We start from the raw sequence: 17500 nt of genomic DNA, 5'->3' as shown, positions 1-17500 counted from the left end.
AGTACTGGATCTAGGCGCATCCACACCAGCACATTTTGTGTGGCAATTTTTTTTTTGCCCGTTTATTTGACAACTTTCTCCAAATTTTATGACAAATTCATTTCATTGTGATAGTTTGGTCGTGTGCAGAACTCCGCACAGAAAATGTGGCACTATCCGTTGGTGGGTAGTAGTGTCCAGGCCTCTTTTGTCGCAACCAAGATGGCGGCGTCAACCCGTGGTTGGACAGATCGAGCAACCCTTGTTAGAGGCGTTAAAAACTCGAGAAAGCCTTTGGAATACAAAATGTGAGTTATAAAAATAGAAATACTAAGAAGAAGCACTATGACGAAATAGTAATAATATTGAAAGTAGATTGCGAAGATATTGACTTGGCAGCTGTAAAATTTGTCTTTGTAGTCAGTCCTGTGCTCGTTTGAGTTTTTAAATACCTATACTACAATCCTGAACTTTGAAAAGCAGAAATCCACACAACTCCCTACCTTTGGCTGCAGTAGGCACTGACGGAATTTCGTCCTTGATATTTAAAACTTCCGGGCATTTCGATTCAACTGTTTGCACCAAAAAGTGAAGAAGAGTTGATTTGTTGTCTGATGTTTTGGTATTGCTGAGCTGTTTATGATAAAACGGAAACGCAAGCATGATTACTAATAGTACTCAACCAGGATGACTGAGAAGTAAATTAGTTGTTTTTACTACATAAAAACGAAACGCAAGGCCAAAGTAATACAATGTAATGATAACTGCACCAACCTTGTTTAAGTACTCAATTTTAAAAGCTGCCGCCGATCCTATCCTCGTGTTTCCTTTATTCATGTAATTACCCATTTTTAGTACCAACTAAAACACAAGAAAGAAGCCTGGGTCAAAACTGTTTTCAAACGCAAATACATTTTCCTAGCTGAAAACAACAAAACGTACCAAGACAACAACCCATTACCGCGTATACTATGCGCGGTGCGTGGCTAGATACGAACAATTTTTGACTGCTTTCAAATTTACTACCTGTATAAAAACGCTGCCATTGTTCAACATCTAATCCCCACCGCTATCTTGCATGAAATAAGATGAAAGCGATGAGAGAAAGAGAGAGAGAGAGAGAGTTGCCTTTTTTGTTTGCTAAATCAATCACTCAGCAAGAGCGCTCAGGTGGCTCATTTGGTTGAGCATCGGGTTGTCATGCGGGAGGTCGCGGGTTCGAAGCCCGGCCGGATCAACACTCAGGATCTTAAAATAACTAAGGAGAAGGTACTGCCTTTGTAATTTCATCTGCAAATGGTTACAAGAGTAGGGGGTGAAGTCCCCGGTGTTGTGGCTGTCCTGTTCTCTCCAGCAGAAGTGGCCGGCTTGGCTCTGATACCTCTAAAAAGGCTTATGGTGTATGAGGTCACCCAAACAGAAACAGCCATAGGTCAAAGAGGAACTTTGCCGAGTGCTGGAACATGTAGAATAGCAAAAAGCTAAAAAACGGAGCTCAAGTGAGAAATATGCAACATAGGGAATCACAAATTTGTTGATTGTAACATCGCGATATCGCTTTTGTATCTCTTGTCGTGGTTCAGCGATGCCTCCGGATTTCGTCGGTTGCAGTAACTAAGCAGGCAAATTCATAAATGACATTCAAAACAAACCTCGAGTATCTTTTGCAGCTTTGGACTCTTTCTGAGTTCCGATGAAGCATCAAGAACCGCTTCCAAGTCCTGAAAACAAGGAAGATGTTTCCAATGACAAAATGAAAGCAAGCGAAACTGACTTCCGTTAACAAGCCACTAAAAACACCCTACCAGATGCTCTACTAGTTATCTTACCGGCTTAATCTCTTCTACTTTGTCCGCAAAGCGAGCTTTGAACAGCAGGGCTCTCAGACGCTGTTTGTACCAAGATACTTTACTCATCTAAAAGGGAGAAATGTTAGAATTAACTCAGAGAATGAGGGTAGCACCCAAAAATAAAAGAAAAACACCGTAAAATTGCGTAGGTTTAATTTCTTACTTCATAACAAAACCTGTCCGCTTTGTCGAGCTTTGAAACATCGTCTGCAAAATACTTAAACTTTTGAAGCTGAAAAAAAAAAGTAGTTTTCGTCGGCATAAGGTATTGCAACAATATTGACATGACATGAAAACAACAGATTCAACTCCGGAGTCTAATGCAAGTATAACCATGGCAAATCCTTGGAATATAAAACTAAGATCACTGGCATTTAATCTACGGTATTCAGCCCAAAAGGGACATTCTAATGTGTCGCGGGCCGCTGGGTGTACCGCAGAAAGTTAGTCCACTGTGTTATGTGTGTAATTCGCCTGTCTTGAGCCGATTGTTTCATTACGTTTCGTTAAGGAAGGGGGAGGGGGGGGGGGGGGGTGTTTTAGTTACCTCTTTATTGTCCGGTGCGTACAGTAGAAGCTGCTTTAAATGAGATTCGCTGAACTTCTTCTCCTCCATTGCAAGAAGTGCACTTTTGATCTCTTCAAATGGCATCTTCAAATGACCCAATAAAATTGCTAACACAAACACAAAAACAACTTTTCAGTCAGTCGCTCGGATAGTTTTTCTGTCAGCCGTCCAAAATGTACAGTTGTCCTCTCAGCCAAACTCGGAAAGGAAAGGAAAGGAACTTTATTTAAGTGTTCAGTCGTTCTAGCGCTGAAGCACTAATTGGGGAGACTATAAACTGAAATTATCAATGAACGCATATCAAGTCAAATGTTGGTTTTTTGAGGAGAGGGGAAACCGGAGTACACAGAGAAAACCTCTCGGTGCAGAGTAGAGAACCATCAAACTCAACCCACATATGACGCCGAGTCTGGGAATCGAACCCGGGCTACATTGGTGGGAGGCGAGTGCTCTCACCACTGCGCCATCCCTGCACCCCCAAATATCTATATCTGGCGTAAGCCTTTGCACATCTTACAGGTACAAACAATTTCTGTCTACCATCTTTGGACAGGTCCAGGGTTTTCCTTTACTCACGCATAAACTAAAAACAGTAGTCCATGAGTAGGAGCTTTCCTCTCTCATAAAAGTCCTATATGAGTCAACCTTTGCGCGTATCTATTTTTAGAAGGCCACGAGTTCTTTGGTTCCTCACGCACTGTTCAGAATGGCCAATCAGAATAACGTTATTGTCAAACGAAGACACAAATAGCAAAAACAATGTATGCAAATTGCAGTAAATTAATGTAACTGTGAATGCCCTCCCGTTCAATGGTAAGTTCTAAAAATTGAAAGATACGCGCAAACGAAGGCTCCTACTCCTGGGCTCCTGCTATGTATGTAAATTCTCCACACAGTTTCAATGAAATGTCAGTCACAGCTATCGAGGGTAAAGATTATTATCAGCTTAACAAGTGTGATCTTGATATAACCCTAAATTCTCATGACTACCCAACAGAGAAATCTAGGTTACTAGTTAGGAGAATGAACGTTCCGATCTTGCAAATGAAAGGGTTAAGAAACGAAGACAAATGGACAACAGCAACAGCGAAACTGAAGAGAGTGAGAAAAAAAGAAGGGATTTCCCTCACCAATGTTATAACATTTCTTTTGGCTCATTACAGCTGGTTTTTCTGGTTTCTTTTGCTCTTTGCCTGATAAAATTAAAGAACACTGATCAGTACTGTAAAACATGAAAGCTTAAAATTGACAAAAAAAAAGGGGAGACGGTTCATACTTGAAACTTTCTGTATAGCGCTGAAGCTTTGCTCGAGTTGGATAAACTCTATGACCTCCTCTGAAGGTTCGTTCTCCCCAAGCTGAAAAAAAGAAGAAAAACAACTTCATCAGAATGACAGTAACTCAGTTTAGACGGAAAGAAGTAAATTCAGCTTCAAGATCCCTGATAGCCTAGTTAATAAAGCAAAACGGCTCGAGTCCCCCATATTTTAGTTCTGAACTTTCTGTTGTTACAGTTCTAGAGCCGAATAAAATCGCTTTAATTTACGTCCAAGAAATTAGTACAGACTACATGTATTAAGAGGGTAATCAAAGCTACCTCTGAAAATTTGAGCCCAATGGATCAAGTATCTTTCAGTGTTCAATTTTGGCTTGAAAAGGAATGTATGGGCTCATTAGCACTTTTGCCACACAATACGATTATCAAACTGAAATAGCGCAAAGTTTTGGGTGCTTTTGCATGACGTGCCACGTGACCTTGTCAATCATAAAAAAAGGTCGTGGTAAAAAGCAGATGCTAGAAATAGAAAGAGCGTGATGAAATTAGTAAGAAAGTCAATTTTGAAGCCACTGAGATTTCTTTGAGATATTTTACAGTGATTTTAATGTGTAAAAAATTTACTGAGATTTAAATGGCAAACAGGTGCAGGGTCAACCTCGTTCCCAGGGTCTCTCTTGGATACAAGAGAGACCCTGGAAACGAGGTTGGTCCAAGGTCCCTACAAAACTTCCTACCACACCACCAGGAAGTCACTGCTCAACTCATATTAGGCCATTTGCGGTTCATAGCGTTTGCCTACACGGTCAAATATAGTGAGCAACTGGTGGTGCTGTACAAAATTCAAAATGTAAAAAAGTGAAAATTACGGTTCTAAAGTTCCTGCCGGTTTCTTCAAACGTACCCGAGCCCATACAGTGTTCTCTAATCCAGCAATGCTGAGTTTTTCCCAGTTGACTCTTTTCAGTTGCATTTGCTCTCCAGGACCCGCCATGGATGGTACGGGAGGTACTAAAGATGGGGGAGGGGGCGGTGGGGGTGGAGGTGGTGGAGGGGGTGGTGGTGCTACCATGGGAGGAGGAGGTGGGGCAACAGCGGCAGTTGAGTTTCCTAAAAAGAAGGATGTACAATATCAGAAACCCATAAGGGTTGAAACGTGTAACGCGCGTTCAGAGCTTCCGAATATTCATTGCTAAGTATCATATTTGGAAACCCCTCGCTCCAGTTAATTTCGCGCGAAAACATTGGTGGCATTGCGTCACGGTGTTCTTGCGAACTGATTGGTTGAATGTTTCTCTCTTGTTGTTCCAAATATGGTATTTAGCAAATCGAATATTCAGAAGCTTGTTTCCCAGCACACAGGGGGCCGTTACACGTTTCAACCCTTATGAGTTTCTGACAATATATAAATGACAATTCAACAGAACAGAAAACGAGCGAATAAATCAAGAAATGTCAGGAATAAATAGCAAATTTCTTCAATAACACGAAAGAGAGGGTGAAGTAGAACGGTTCTGGTAACATTTTCCTTCAAAGTGAGAACACTAACCAGTACGACTATGCAGAATTAACGAGCGCCGGCGAAAGCTGTTTTTCGTTTGGGCCCCAACAGGGCCCTACGCATTGCGCATAATTGCCAATTTAATCCATGAATCCTTGACGTGCAACATCAGTTTGAATTTTTGATCATTTCTTTGGTGCAAAAGACCACTTGCCTTGCTTGTCTTCTTCGTCTTTCTTTCGCGCTTTCACAGCAGCATCCAAAGGGTTCTCCGGTGATGTGTTTGGAGAGCTTGCTTCACTACTTCGATCTTCAAAAAGGACAAATGAACAATATTCACACAAATTGTTCCGAGCAAAATATCAGACATGGTAGTTCATTAGAGTATCCTTCACGAGACGGCATAAAAGGCTCTTTTCTAAAGGTAACTTAAGGACTTTATCCATGTTGAAAACAGGACTGCTCAAAATCTTTAGGAAAAAGTCACATCGAGATGGTTTTTCCATTATACTCCAAAATGTGTATAATAAGAGAACGATCTGGAAATCCGAAACGAGCAGTTAAAAGCGTTTTAACCTTGCTTCAGCAACCATTCAAGAGTTCTTTTTGATACCGCGAATGTGTAATGAGGTGCGTGTGCGCCGCACTAATAGACCAATTTCGATATATTAAAATTCAGTCCTAAACAAAAAGCATCAGCTCGAGGCTCTGGGGAATAAATAGAAGGATTTGTATGAGTTTATTCCCCAGAGCATCGAGATGATATCTTTTGTTTAGGACTGAATTTTAATATATCGAAATTGGTCTATTGGTCTGTCAATGACAATCATATCCATGTCTGTATCCATAGTAATAACCAAGGCTGCAGATTGGGAGTGAATACCATCTCAACCCTCTCAATCAAATGTTGATAATGTGTTGAAAACGTTTGCCCAGCCCAGCAGTCAAAATCGTTCAACATCGTTCAACAAAATCGAACGCATGTTGAAGCGAATGTTTAAACCATTTTCCCGGGCCTAATAAGCCCTCAAAGATGTCGCCAGTGATCACAACTTGCTGGTGGTAGTGTCTCACTGAAGCTGCGTTGGGCACACAGAGGACAGAGAAGGGGACAACAGTTCGATTCCAGTAAGCTGAGAGATGACCGGATCAAAAAGAACAGGAGATCAACATTGACTCCTTTAATCAGGCATTTAAGGCAGCGGGAGAGAAGGTCCTTGGATTTAAAATGAGGAAGGGATACAACGGGAGACCTGGGACAAAAAAAAAAAACAACGAGAGGAGTCAAGCAGCGAATGAACTCCACCCAGTCAGAAGGCGTCCGTGACCAGCTGAGGAGAAAATACTCAGAATTGGACCATGAGGTGAAAAAAATGACCAAACTAGACAAGAGGACATTTGTGGAGAGACTGGCGGATGACGCAGAAGAGGCTGCTGGTAGACAATATATGAAGACCCTATATAGCATACCAGTTTTGTTACCATGGCAACATACTGGGTTCCAGACCTCACTGATATTAAGGGCTTTGCTGGCCACCTTTGGCGTTCTATTTTGATATTTGCCAATGGTGACTCATCTGCATGATCCTGCAAGCATATAAGTACCTTACGTAGAGTTTGCTGCCTTGCTAAAATTAATGTTTTTCGAGCTTATGATCACCAAAAATATAGAATCAGGTTGGAGGGGACAGGAAAAGAGTGAGTTGCCATGGGAACCAATTTCTTTACACCCGAAGGTGTGTTGCCATTATAACTATTAGACTACCACGTTTCAATGGTCTATTCTGCGTCTATTCTGCAAATTGACCGAGATAGCTCTATTTATATACTTGATTTTACATTGGGTCGAGTGAATGACATCAGCGGTAATCTCATTTGCATATTTTACACATTTTTCAAACTTAAATATCCCGGGAACCAATGCAGATATTTCCAAACGGTAAACAGAGTTTTTAACGTTGCATGGAATTTTATATGATAAACCTAAAACTTCAAGGGATAAAAATTTGATCATACTGTAGTAGCACTTTAAATGTTCAAAATATTATTATCCTTACCTGTTGCCTCACTTTTCTCTTGCATCTCTAACAGCTTTTTCTCGCTCTTGTCCAAAGCCTCCTTAGTTTCCATCAGCTCTTGAGTAGTAACCGCCAACTGATGCTGGATTTTTTCCATCCCAGCTCCTGAGAGTTCAGCAGATCCCTCAGCAACGCCCCCATCACCACTTACTGGTGCATGTAACCTTTCCTGCCCACGACCAGATGCCGACATGGGACTGTGAACTTGTGCTTGTGTTTGAATGCTTGTTGCTTTAGACTTTCTCATCTCATCTGCCAATAATGCATCTGCAAGTTCTTCTGTTAAACAAAGATAAAAAGCATATGAATCACCTCACAATACACACTTTTACTCTTAAAAATTATTTCAGTATTTACCAAGTCCAGTGAGATCAAGTTCATCATCATCGTCATCCCAGCCTGAGTCAGGGGAACCATTTCTTGGTGAACCACGCACTGGAACTGTATCAAGGTCATGTCCAACTATACGGAAAGACAATAAGCCATTGAGAAAACTTCAAATGAACTATGCTACCAATTATTACATTCCCACAGAATTGTGCACTGGTTAGAGGTTGAATGCAAACTTAACTGCATTTTTTTAGTCAAGGAATGGTGCACTCAGACATGCAAAGTAAATGGAAAAAGGTTTGAGACTGTTAAACTCCATCACCATGCCACAGAGCTAAATCTGATTCACTCTGACAAGGAGCTAATTTAGGGACGTAGGGGTGGCACAGTGGTGAGAGCACTCACCTCCCACCAAGCTTGCCTAGGTTCGATTAGCGGTCCAGGCATCATAATACGTGGGTTGAGTTTGTTGTTGATTCTTTCCTTGCTCCAAGAGGTATTCTCCAGGTTCTCTGGTTTTCACCTCTCCAGAAAAACTAAACTGCAAAACAGTCATATTTTTTTGCAAATGCAGGCAACGCGGTCAATATTCAAATGAAAGGTCTGGAGTGAGACTCGTGTGCTTCACACCCGTGGATCACGCTTTTGGCGCTTCACGCCTTCCGAAAAGGGAAGAAAACGACTGTTTTGCATTCTACAGAAAAACCAACACTGCCAAATTCCAATTCGATCCAGAATGCACAGACACATGTTGAATGAGCTCCTGAATGCTCTTAAGGTGTACCGTGGATTATTAATTCTTGAAATAGGAGCTTTTTAATCTCCCTTCCATGGTCATTTTACTTTTATCAGCTCACTGTTTTAATACTACCAAATTTCCTGATTTCAGACAGCCATTGACGCTGACTCGACCACAGTTTCTTTAACTTAAACCACATTTCCTATACATCTGTAAACAAACTGCCACTTACTGTAACCAAGTCCAGGGCTAAGCCTGCCTCTGACAGCACCAGTTAGGGGCCAATTACTGTGTGGGTCACCAGAAAAAACTGGAACACAATCAAGCAAGGACACGCTTAAAAAAGTCTGATGGATGCCATTAATGTTGCCAAGAATGCAAACAACCAGATCATGTCGACAAGCTACTGTAGTTTACAAGTGGACTGGGTTGCCCATAGCATGGTCAGTACTACTAAACTAATGGTTGTCATGGAATTTAACACAGATTAGCACCACGCTTCCAGAAACTCAGCCCTGGTCTACATGTACAATGTATGAATGCAAAAGACATTAATTTTGTGCTTTTCCCACTCTAAATGTAGGAGAACCAGATTATCATGATAGAAAGATTGATGTACATGTACATGTATGTTTCCATACAAGGTCCACAGCAGCCTAGCCAACAACCATTACATCTTACACTGTATGACAACATCGTGAAAGTACAAGCATCCTTTCTTACCCCCTCCAGGTGTCGTGGTCCGCGCTCTTGGTGCATCAGCAAGCCGCCTGGCTTGTACTCGATAAAGCACATCAACAACTTCCTCATTGTTGGTCCCCAAACTTGGAACGACACCAGCTGCAATTAATGTCCCACAACGCAAATTAAAACCAGGTACATGTACATGGAAGGATTAGTTTCCATAGCAAAACTGCCGGAGTGAATGGCACAGGTGGGATGCACATGACATAAAGATATGTTATTTGCCACCTGGGAGGTCCATATAGCGAAAAACTGTGACCAAGGTCTTGAAAATGCTGCCTGAGGCAGCAGGCCGAGGGCAGCTTTTTCAAGACCGAGGTCACAGTTTTTTGCTAAAACAGACCAACCCTTAACTCAGGTAAATAACTTCTTTACTTTTTCCCTCTCTCTCTCTCTTCCTCTATGAACTCACTTTCAATTACATTGAAGGAACCTGTCTTTAATTATATGTAATTTACATGCAGGGGAAAAGTTAGCTGACTAATCTTGGAGTAAAGTAATTAAAGCCATTGCCTTTTGTCAGCTGTTGGTAATTACTGAAACCACTGATCCTTTGTTAAGTTTTCATGAACCAAGACTAGCATTTAGTTAACTGAACTCTACTATGATACTATGTAAAATAACACCTACACTATTAAGTGTTATGATACAACTGTAGAATTCCAGAGATATGGAACATTACATGTATATTAACTACAAGGGATAGTTAAATTACTTTTCCCAAGTTGGCATCCTGACTGAAAATGTGATTAGTGCACACTTACACACTGAAAGGGAGAGGTGGAGGGGAAGGGGTGTCTTTGGGGTGGGATGATGGGGGGCAAATTTAGCACTTTTGCAACACAGCTTAACCCATTGACTCCTGGAAGTGAGACGATTTACGTACATCATCAACTGGGGGCATCCTGCAAGGCACCTGAGGAGTGAATGGCTTAATTCTTTGGTAAATATTTACTCACATTCTAAAATTACATCATTGTAATGATATAATCCATGTACAAGAATTGTATATTTAGCAAAATATATGTACAGTAATAAGCAAAATATCAGATGTAAGACATTCAAATAGGTTGAAATTTAGGTACAGAAAAAATCCTTTTGCTTACTGTCCATTTTCCTGGATATCATTCTTGCAGCTGCCCTGTCAAATGCTTGCTGCTCTGCCTTTGGAAGGAGCTCACTCAAGTAATGCAGAATCTGTAGCTTAGCTCCATCATCCAAAACAGGTTCCAAGGAATTGATAAGTCTTTGAACATTCCTTCAAAATAAACAAGCTAAGTGGTCACAATCAACATGGTCAAAAGTCTAATGTAAAAAATCGAAGTCTATGGTCAGACATTCTCTCACTCCAAATAAAGCACATTCAAGTTTCATCAACAGTCGCGCTGGCAAAATTGCAGTCATCATCCTACTCGCCACTGCAAACAACAATGACAACAGCGTGCAGTAGTGTTCAATCTTGACAATCACAATTGACAATTATAATAAAACAGCTGTTTACCTTTCTTTACTGTATCGATTAAGGCTTTGTTTAATAACCAGCTGTTCTCCGCGTGTAAGTAGCTGACTCATCTATGACGAATTCCAAAAAAAAAACACAAACAATTTTCAAAGGATTTCAAAGGGCAAATACTGTACATGTGCTGAAAAGGAACAACTCTTCATGATTCTTGTATCTAATGGTTGTGGCAGTTTGCTCAATTTTTCGTTAACCCTTTACCTCACTGGGCGAACTTGCCCATTGAGCAAGGGAAAAACTGTTAAGAGACATTCTTAGTGCATGCCAGCTTATACAGAACACAGAGGCTAAGGTTTAATAGTTTGGTCAGCAAAATAGGGGTAGATCATTAAGTTTTAAAGTAGATGGGACCTTGTTATAGAGTAAGCCAGCACACCAATATTTAATCTGGCTTTTGATCTTGAGACCTCCTTTGAGCAGAGGTGTGTACATGTACTGTACTCAGAATGTCTCTGGGTGCTACATGTAGTATCTGGGTCCCAGCAAAGCAAATAACACCCTCTAGCCATCTCTGAAGTAAATGTACTTACAGTACCACCGGGAAAACAATGAACATCTAAAATATGTCAGGAATGCTTGTTTTTAAGCCAACAAGACGCCTCCAAAGGCATATCCGTGGAATGCGCAAACAGTTGACACAAACTGTCCACTTACAGTGAACTTCAAGTACAGGTAAACTTCGGAAAATGGCGAGAGATTACCAGAAAGATACATCTGTAGTATAACTTGAAGTTGTCTGTTGTAAAAACTCAATATTAATGTTACTAAATTTGCAAATGCAAACAAGGAAGCCCTATTAGCGGGTTCTCGGGATACGGGATCTTTCAATTATTTATTTTTTGGAATGAGACTTTATTTCAATCCTACAGTTTCACTTGCTTCCTTACCTACGTTCATCCAAAAATTACAAGATCAGCCTTAAATCATCCGAAAAACTTATTACAGATCACAGTTCAACAACTTATCATCCTTGGCCAGTTGTTCAAAAGTCGATTAATGCTAATCTCAGGTTAAAAATGAACAAACAAGTTTTATTCTCTACTCCCAAATGCTGTTCAAGGCTGATATTCCGTGAAACTTTACATTAGACGAAGTCAATAAGCAAAGGAAACTTTCACCAAAAAGTTGAAAACATGAAACAAAAGTTTACGCTAATCCTGGATTAAGGTAATCGGCTTTCACACAACCGGACCATGTATTCGAATTCTGGGTTCCATAATCCTGGTTTAGTTTCTTGCAAACTGTTTAAATCTGCCTTGGTGAAGACAAGAAGACAACATGTGAACTCCATTTCTCAGAATGCTCAAAAATGTAAAATTCCGTAATTGCACGTTCTATAGTCCAGTCCAAAGTTCTAATTTTACAATTCCATATTCTTGATTTCAGTATTAGAGTAACTTGGTACCATACGTTTCACAATAATTTGAAATCTCGTCAAGGAAAAAGCTTAAATCCAGTAGTCCAGTCTGGGTTGAAATCGCCAAAACTCTTTTTCTTATCGATTCAAAACTCAACAAAAGCTACAAGTAGTAAATAGTTCTCACAAACTACAACAGTTCATCATGATTCTGCACTCGAGCTGAACAAAAAACTATCAAACACGAAAACAAAAATACCCTAGTGATCGCTTCTCGAGAACACACTGTTTAGTTACTGCACTACCACACGTACATGTACGCAATGCGCTCCTACTTTAAAAAATATCCCAGATCTCCTCAGTTCCCCTACCCCCCCCCCCCCTCCCCCCAGCCAAAATCCCATATCTCCACTATTTTTTTACGTAAGTTTTCCCGTGTCCTGATCGCTTTTCGGCCTTTTGGCTAAGATTAGTTTCTCGGCCAATGGCTACGGTCAAGTACTAACATACGGTACTTTTGTCAGTGCCGTAAGGGGCAAGCACAGAACAGTTTCGGTTGTTTAAGAAAAACAACCAACACTGTTCTGGCACAGAGGGTAGGGTAATGCCTGTGGTTTACCAGGGAGGATGATGAAGATTCGGTCTGATCGACACATAACTAACAACTGTGGTACACAATATTGTTTTGATATCGTAAATCATTACAGTGTCATGGTATATCTTTGGTAGATACCCCCTGAGAAGACATGTGGTTCAGTAAAGTGCTTAACGCAGAACGACTGAAGAAAATAAAAGCAAATCGAGAAACAGTTAGCTTCAAGGCTGACAATTTGATCATTTACAACTTCTTTTTCACTACAAGCTTAAGCGTGTACTCTGAGCTTCTGACAGCTTTCCAAAACCAATTTACATTGAAGTCAAGCCCTTTCCAGCCAAGCTTAAGCGTGTACTCTGAGCTTCTGACAGCTTTCCAAAACCAATTTACATTGAAGTCAAGCCCTTTCCAGCGGGGTTAGTAACTGGATGGGAGACGTCAAAAGAGGCAACTTGCTGTCAGGAACATACGACCAAAAATCCTATTTTAATGCCCAAAAATGTGAACTAAGCAAGGTACAGATTTTGTTAGCCTGCCTTACATGTATGCAAAACAAATATTGACACAAAAGTAGCTAAACAATGATATGTAGTTTTTAAGGAGAGCAGAAGGAACTTTTAGGAAGTGTCGATCGAGAATAAGACAATTTGCGAGATGAAGACATCATAAATTTTGTGCCACGAATATAATACAAGTTACCATCAGCGAAAAACATTTCGGGAGATTTTTGTACGTTCAATCTGAGTTCAATTTTTCTATTGTACTTTTGGTCGTACAAGTAAAATCACAAAATGGAAAGTGACATCGATTTTAGCGGCCGCCTGTGATCAAGTTACCTTGCACGTTTAATACTGACAACTCACGAAACAAAGGATGAATCTGTGACAAAATGACGGCAAGACACCGGGTTTTTGTTAGTTTACTTTTTTTCTTTCAAGTTTTAATAAAGTCCGACAAGATACATGTGCGAATTTAACACAAAGATCTCAATCGTTGATGTTAGCCCAGGTGTCAGCTGAAGTTAAGCTCCTCCGAATGAGATTAGTACTTGGATGGGGGACTGCTGCGAAGTCCCCGTTACGGACATCAGTAATTCGTTTTTTTAAAACTTGATTTCATTTTTTATTTTGTTTGGCCGTTGAAAGCTATTTTCTTATTTTCTTTTCTATGTCAAAACGCCTGAACAAGCCGGTTCCCAAGAAATATTAGAGTATTTGTGCTATGCAAAATACTCCTAATGAAGTATTCGTTCTGTACAAAATACCGTAATGTTCACAGCGGAACACACAAGTATAAGTACGAAGCAAGATCTAGAAAGAACGTAGAAAATTCTTCTTACCTTAAAAGCTTGTCTTTCTCAAAGAAAAAACATCTGTCCACTTTATCGAATATTTTAATACTGTGTCAATCATGGCCGCCGGAAAGATTCCACAATAAATAGTTGCTTTCCTCATCGCAACAGAACTGTGTCGCAGTGGCCGAGTGGTCTAGCGCGCGTACATGATCGCGAAGCGCATGGAAAGTATATGGTTTCTAACTGGGGCAGGGAAGTTCAGATATACTGAAGGGTATAAAGGTAAAATCACCCGATCGGAGCTTAATTCCATATCCGTGGGGTATGCACATTTACACCAGCCCGGTTTTAAGACGTGGTATGCCTTCGGCATTCCACGTAATAAAGAAGCAAAAACACCAAAACTGCAAACTGAATAACCATTATTAGTCGAAGGATGTGTCTTTGTCTAGAAAAATCATTTCTCCCTAGTTTGTTTCAAGTTATCTCTTACTTGCAAAATGACCAGAATTAGCTCAAATTAAATCAATTACCAGTAAAATCTAAACACAAATTTTGCCCTGCAAACATAAACACTCTGCAGTTTAGTGAGCGGATTTTGGATAACTGATTGGGCAGAAATAAGATTCTTGACATCTTTCAGGTGTTCATGGTTTTCCCGGTCACACTGTAACTTTGAAATGCATTTTTGTAACCACTGACAACCACTACACAAAAAGTACAGGTATTATAAAAAATGTGTGCAATGGTGCAGAATGGTTGGAAGTCCAGGATTCCAGCATTACTGGTACTATAGCCTAAACAAAAACAGCCTGTTGACGTGGCAAAGCATGCTCCTTAATTAAGAGCCAACATTGTAGCTACATGTAGCAAGAAATCATAATTATACACAACAGATGGTCGAAGGTCTATGACAATGTGCACGATATTAACTGGGTACCTGTATTTGGAATTGTCGGGATAGCAAGCGAAGATCACTTCTGTCATAACTTGTACCATTCAAAAACAGACCACTCCGTGTAGAGAATGCCCTTGATGACATTGATGAGCATCGCGACATAGTTGCAGGTCTTTCATTTTCAAATGTCACAGAGTGTTGGGATGACTTGCTTGATGCAGGAATGGATGACAGTGAGGACTGATGTTTTAATGCACTCGTGGGTCGCCACTGAACAAGCAAGCTTGGATGCGAGCCACTTCCCCTTAACAGCTGTACTACATGGGCATGTGGCTTCCCCCTGAAGAAAAAAAACAATTTACATTTAAAAATTATACATATTATTCTCACTGGCATTTTACTGGATCCATTCAATACTTATTATTACAATTATAGTCTTAATGACAATGATATTCGTCATCACAGTGGTCAAGATGTTGTGTGCTTCATGAGTCCACAACAAATTTTGACCACTGCAATGAATAAATTACCATTATCAATAAGAGTACAGACAACCTCAATTTGTTCTTTACCATAATATTCAACTTCAAAGAAGATGTTTATTTCAGAGCATGACCAAAATGGTGACACAAAAAAAGAGCAAACTTTGTCTATAACTTTTTAACAATCTGACTGGCTTACATTTGTATTTCCCAAACTGAGCGATTGGCTATTACAATAACGTTGCATGGCACATTGACATGAGCACGACGAAAGCAGCGTTGTCAAGGGTCTTCTCAACCATGACAAATTAGCCAATCAGGTTTGCCAGATTACAAGCAATTGTGGTAAGAATACCAATTTTAATGATTCGATCTGTCTAAACCTACATTGTATCATATGGAATAAAATGTTTGATTCATTTTACGACCAACCTGACATTCAGTCCATTTATTTCAAGAATATGATCTCCAGCTTTAAGTCCAGCATGAAAAGCAGGTCCACCTTATCACAAAAAAACAAATTTGAAAAAACCATTATGAACATCAAAATAATAAGGTACGTCCAAAGTATGATAGCCACGTAATACCTCTGTCAACACTTTTTATAAACACTGGAGAATTTCCACTGAGAGTAAAGCCAAACCCTGCACCAGATCCCTCTCTTCTCACCTGAACAGTTCTGTGAAAAAAAAGTATGACCTTAATTTTGAGCAGCAAGAATTTACATGTATTTACATGTAAGGGATGGAGTCATGGAGAGACCAGAGATTAGGGGCAATGATTACAGTAGTGATGGCAGAAGGGGTTTCCCTGTCCATGTTTCTACTGTGTGCAATTTATTTTGTTGACAATAATATATAGCGAACAATTATTTGCGGAAGTTATTAGAATGTAATTTCACTATGTTGAGAAATACTTTGTCCAGTGCATCTTCTGCCGATACGAAATCTAGCTCCACAATGGATACATCTGGCAGCCACCAACTAGGTTGCCCTGAGCCTTACATGTATTAAATTCAATTTATTTAAAACAGATTGTCGTCTCTTTCCACTCTGTTTTGTTTCTACTTTTTCTGAAAGGGAGCAGTAAATTTGACCAGCAGATTTTTTCCGACACTTCATCAGCCAATCAGGAACGATATTTTCTCTGTCTGTGGGTGAACTAAGGTTTTGAAAATGTTGAGGGGTTGATTGCAGGTGGTTTCTCACTCCTTATCCCCTTTCCCCTCACATTCTCATATGACTTCAGTCCAGGTTTTTGTGCGGCCACATTCAAAACGATCACTCAAAAGTCAACCCCAGTGGAAAGAAGCATGTAAAATAAGCCAAAATGCTTGTTACGTTCAGGTTAAACTGTTAACTGTTATTATAGCCATGTTGGCTATAACAATTAAAACCCTCTATGGTACATCTACATACTAAAGATGCAAAATCTTGAAAAGGTTTGGTATTACCTTGGACTAGCAGCAGTGTTATTTTCCAACTGTGGCCTTGACACACGATTTGGTGCTCTGTGGGACCAAGTGCTAAAAAAATCATGTTTATCACAATTACTATTGCAATGTAAATAAAAAATAACTAGTTGCATCGGTCTTACAAGAAAATAAAAATTAAATTTAGAAAAATCACTCTCACCCAAACCGGCCAACAGGAGCAGTGTTATGACGGACATGCCCCTTATACTCTGAAAGTTCCAGGTCTGAAGAAGCTGATAAGTCTGGGATGAAATTATCGTCTGCAGTGTCTTTCTGGGTCTGCATGATTTCACCATTCACTCCAACCAGAACGTCAAACAATGGCTGCTCACTTTTGGGGGTAAAAGCTCTGAGTGAAAAAAGTTGAAAAATCAACATTTAAAAATATATTATCATAATGAGCAAATGATTACTTAACTTTTTGTTCTGGATTATTAATTATACCATACAAAACTTTAGAATGTTGACAAGTTTTCAAAAAAACCACAAACCAAATTGACTTAAAAGTTACCTTATTTCTTTTAGCAGCCTTCTTTCAACTGGCGTCTGAAGGATCCCTTTTAAACTCTGAGCTAAGTCCTCAACAGACCTGTCCCTTGCATACTGATTCAAGGCTTTTATAAGCATTTTCTTCTTTGATTCTTGTCCAGCCAGATAATAATTCATCTTATAAAATACAACAAAAAATAAAATAAAAATAATAAGTTGAATAAAATGCAATTTAAACATGTACATCTAAAAATAAATAAATAACAAAATGATTTCTACTTTCTTTAATAACATTCACCTACCGTACAATTTAAGAACCCAAGAATA

General features: G+C 39.8%; 1 protein-coding gene across 1 annotated transcript in view; it reads right to left on the bottom strand.

The window, feature by feature from the left end:
* The window catches only part of LOC138059024 (delphilin-like), a 29132-nt gene that overhangs the window by 8065 nt on the left and 3567 nt on the right, over positions 1–17500 (bottom strand). The window contains exons 2-23 of the mRNA XM_068904516.1: positions 17196–17350; positions 16845–17033; positions 16664–16735; positions 15798–15889; positions 15643–15712; positions 14771–15068; positions 10567–10637; positions 10172–10323; positions 9045–9161; positions 8554–8631; positions 7610–7714; positions 7232–7531; positions 5389–5484; positions 4578–4783; positions 3674–3755; positions 3528–3590; positions 2377–2504; positions 1993–2061; positions 1809–1895; positions 1632–1700; positions 754–840; positions 483–612 (exon numbers count right to left, since the gene is read on the bottom strand). Of these exons, the coding sequence (XP_068760617.1) occupies positions 483–612; positions 754–840; positions 1632–1700; positions 1809–1895; positions 1993–2061; positions 2377–2504; positions 3528–3590; positions 3674–3755; positions 4578–4783; positions 5389–5484; positions 7232–7531; positions 7610–7714; positions 8554–8631; positions 9045–9161; positions 10172–10323; positions 10567–10637; positions 14771–15068; positions 15643–15712; positions 15798–15889; positions 16664–16735; positions 16845–17033; positions 17196–17350 (2716 nt within the window). The remainder of the gene's footprint in view (positions 1–482; positions 613–753; positions 841–1631; positions 1701–1808; positions 1896–1992; positions 2062–2376; positions 2505–3527; positions 3591–3673; positions 3756–4577; positions 4784–5388; positions 5485–7231; positions 7532–7609; positions 7715–8553; positions 8632–9044; positions 9162–10171; positions 10324–10566; positions 10638–14770; positions 15069–15642; positions 15713–15797; positions 15890–16663; positions 16736–16844; positions 17034–17195; positions 17351–17500) is intronic.

Source organism: Montipora capricornis, chromosome 8, assembly GCF_036669925.1.
Source record: "Montipora capricornis isolate CH-2021 chromosome 8, ASM3666992v2, whole genome shotgun sequence".
Classification (NCBI taxonomy): domain Eukaryota; kingdom Metazoa; phylum Cnidaria; class Anthozoa; order Scleractinia; family Acroporidae; genus Montipora; species Montipora capricornis.
This window is presented reverse-complemented; position numbering and strand designations above follow the sequence as displayed.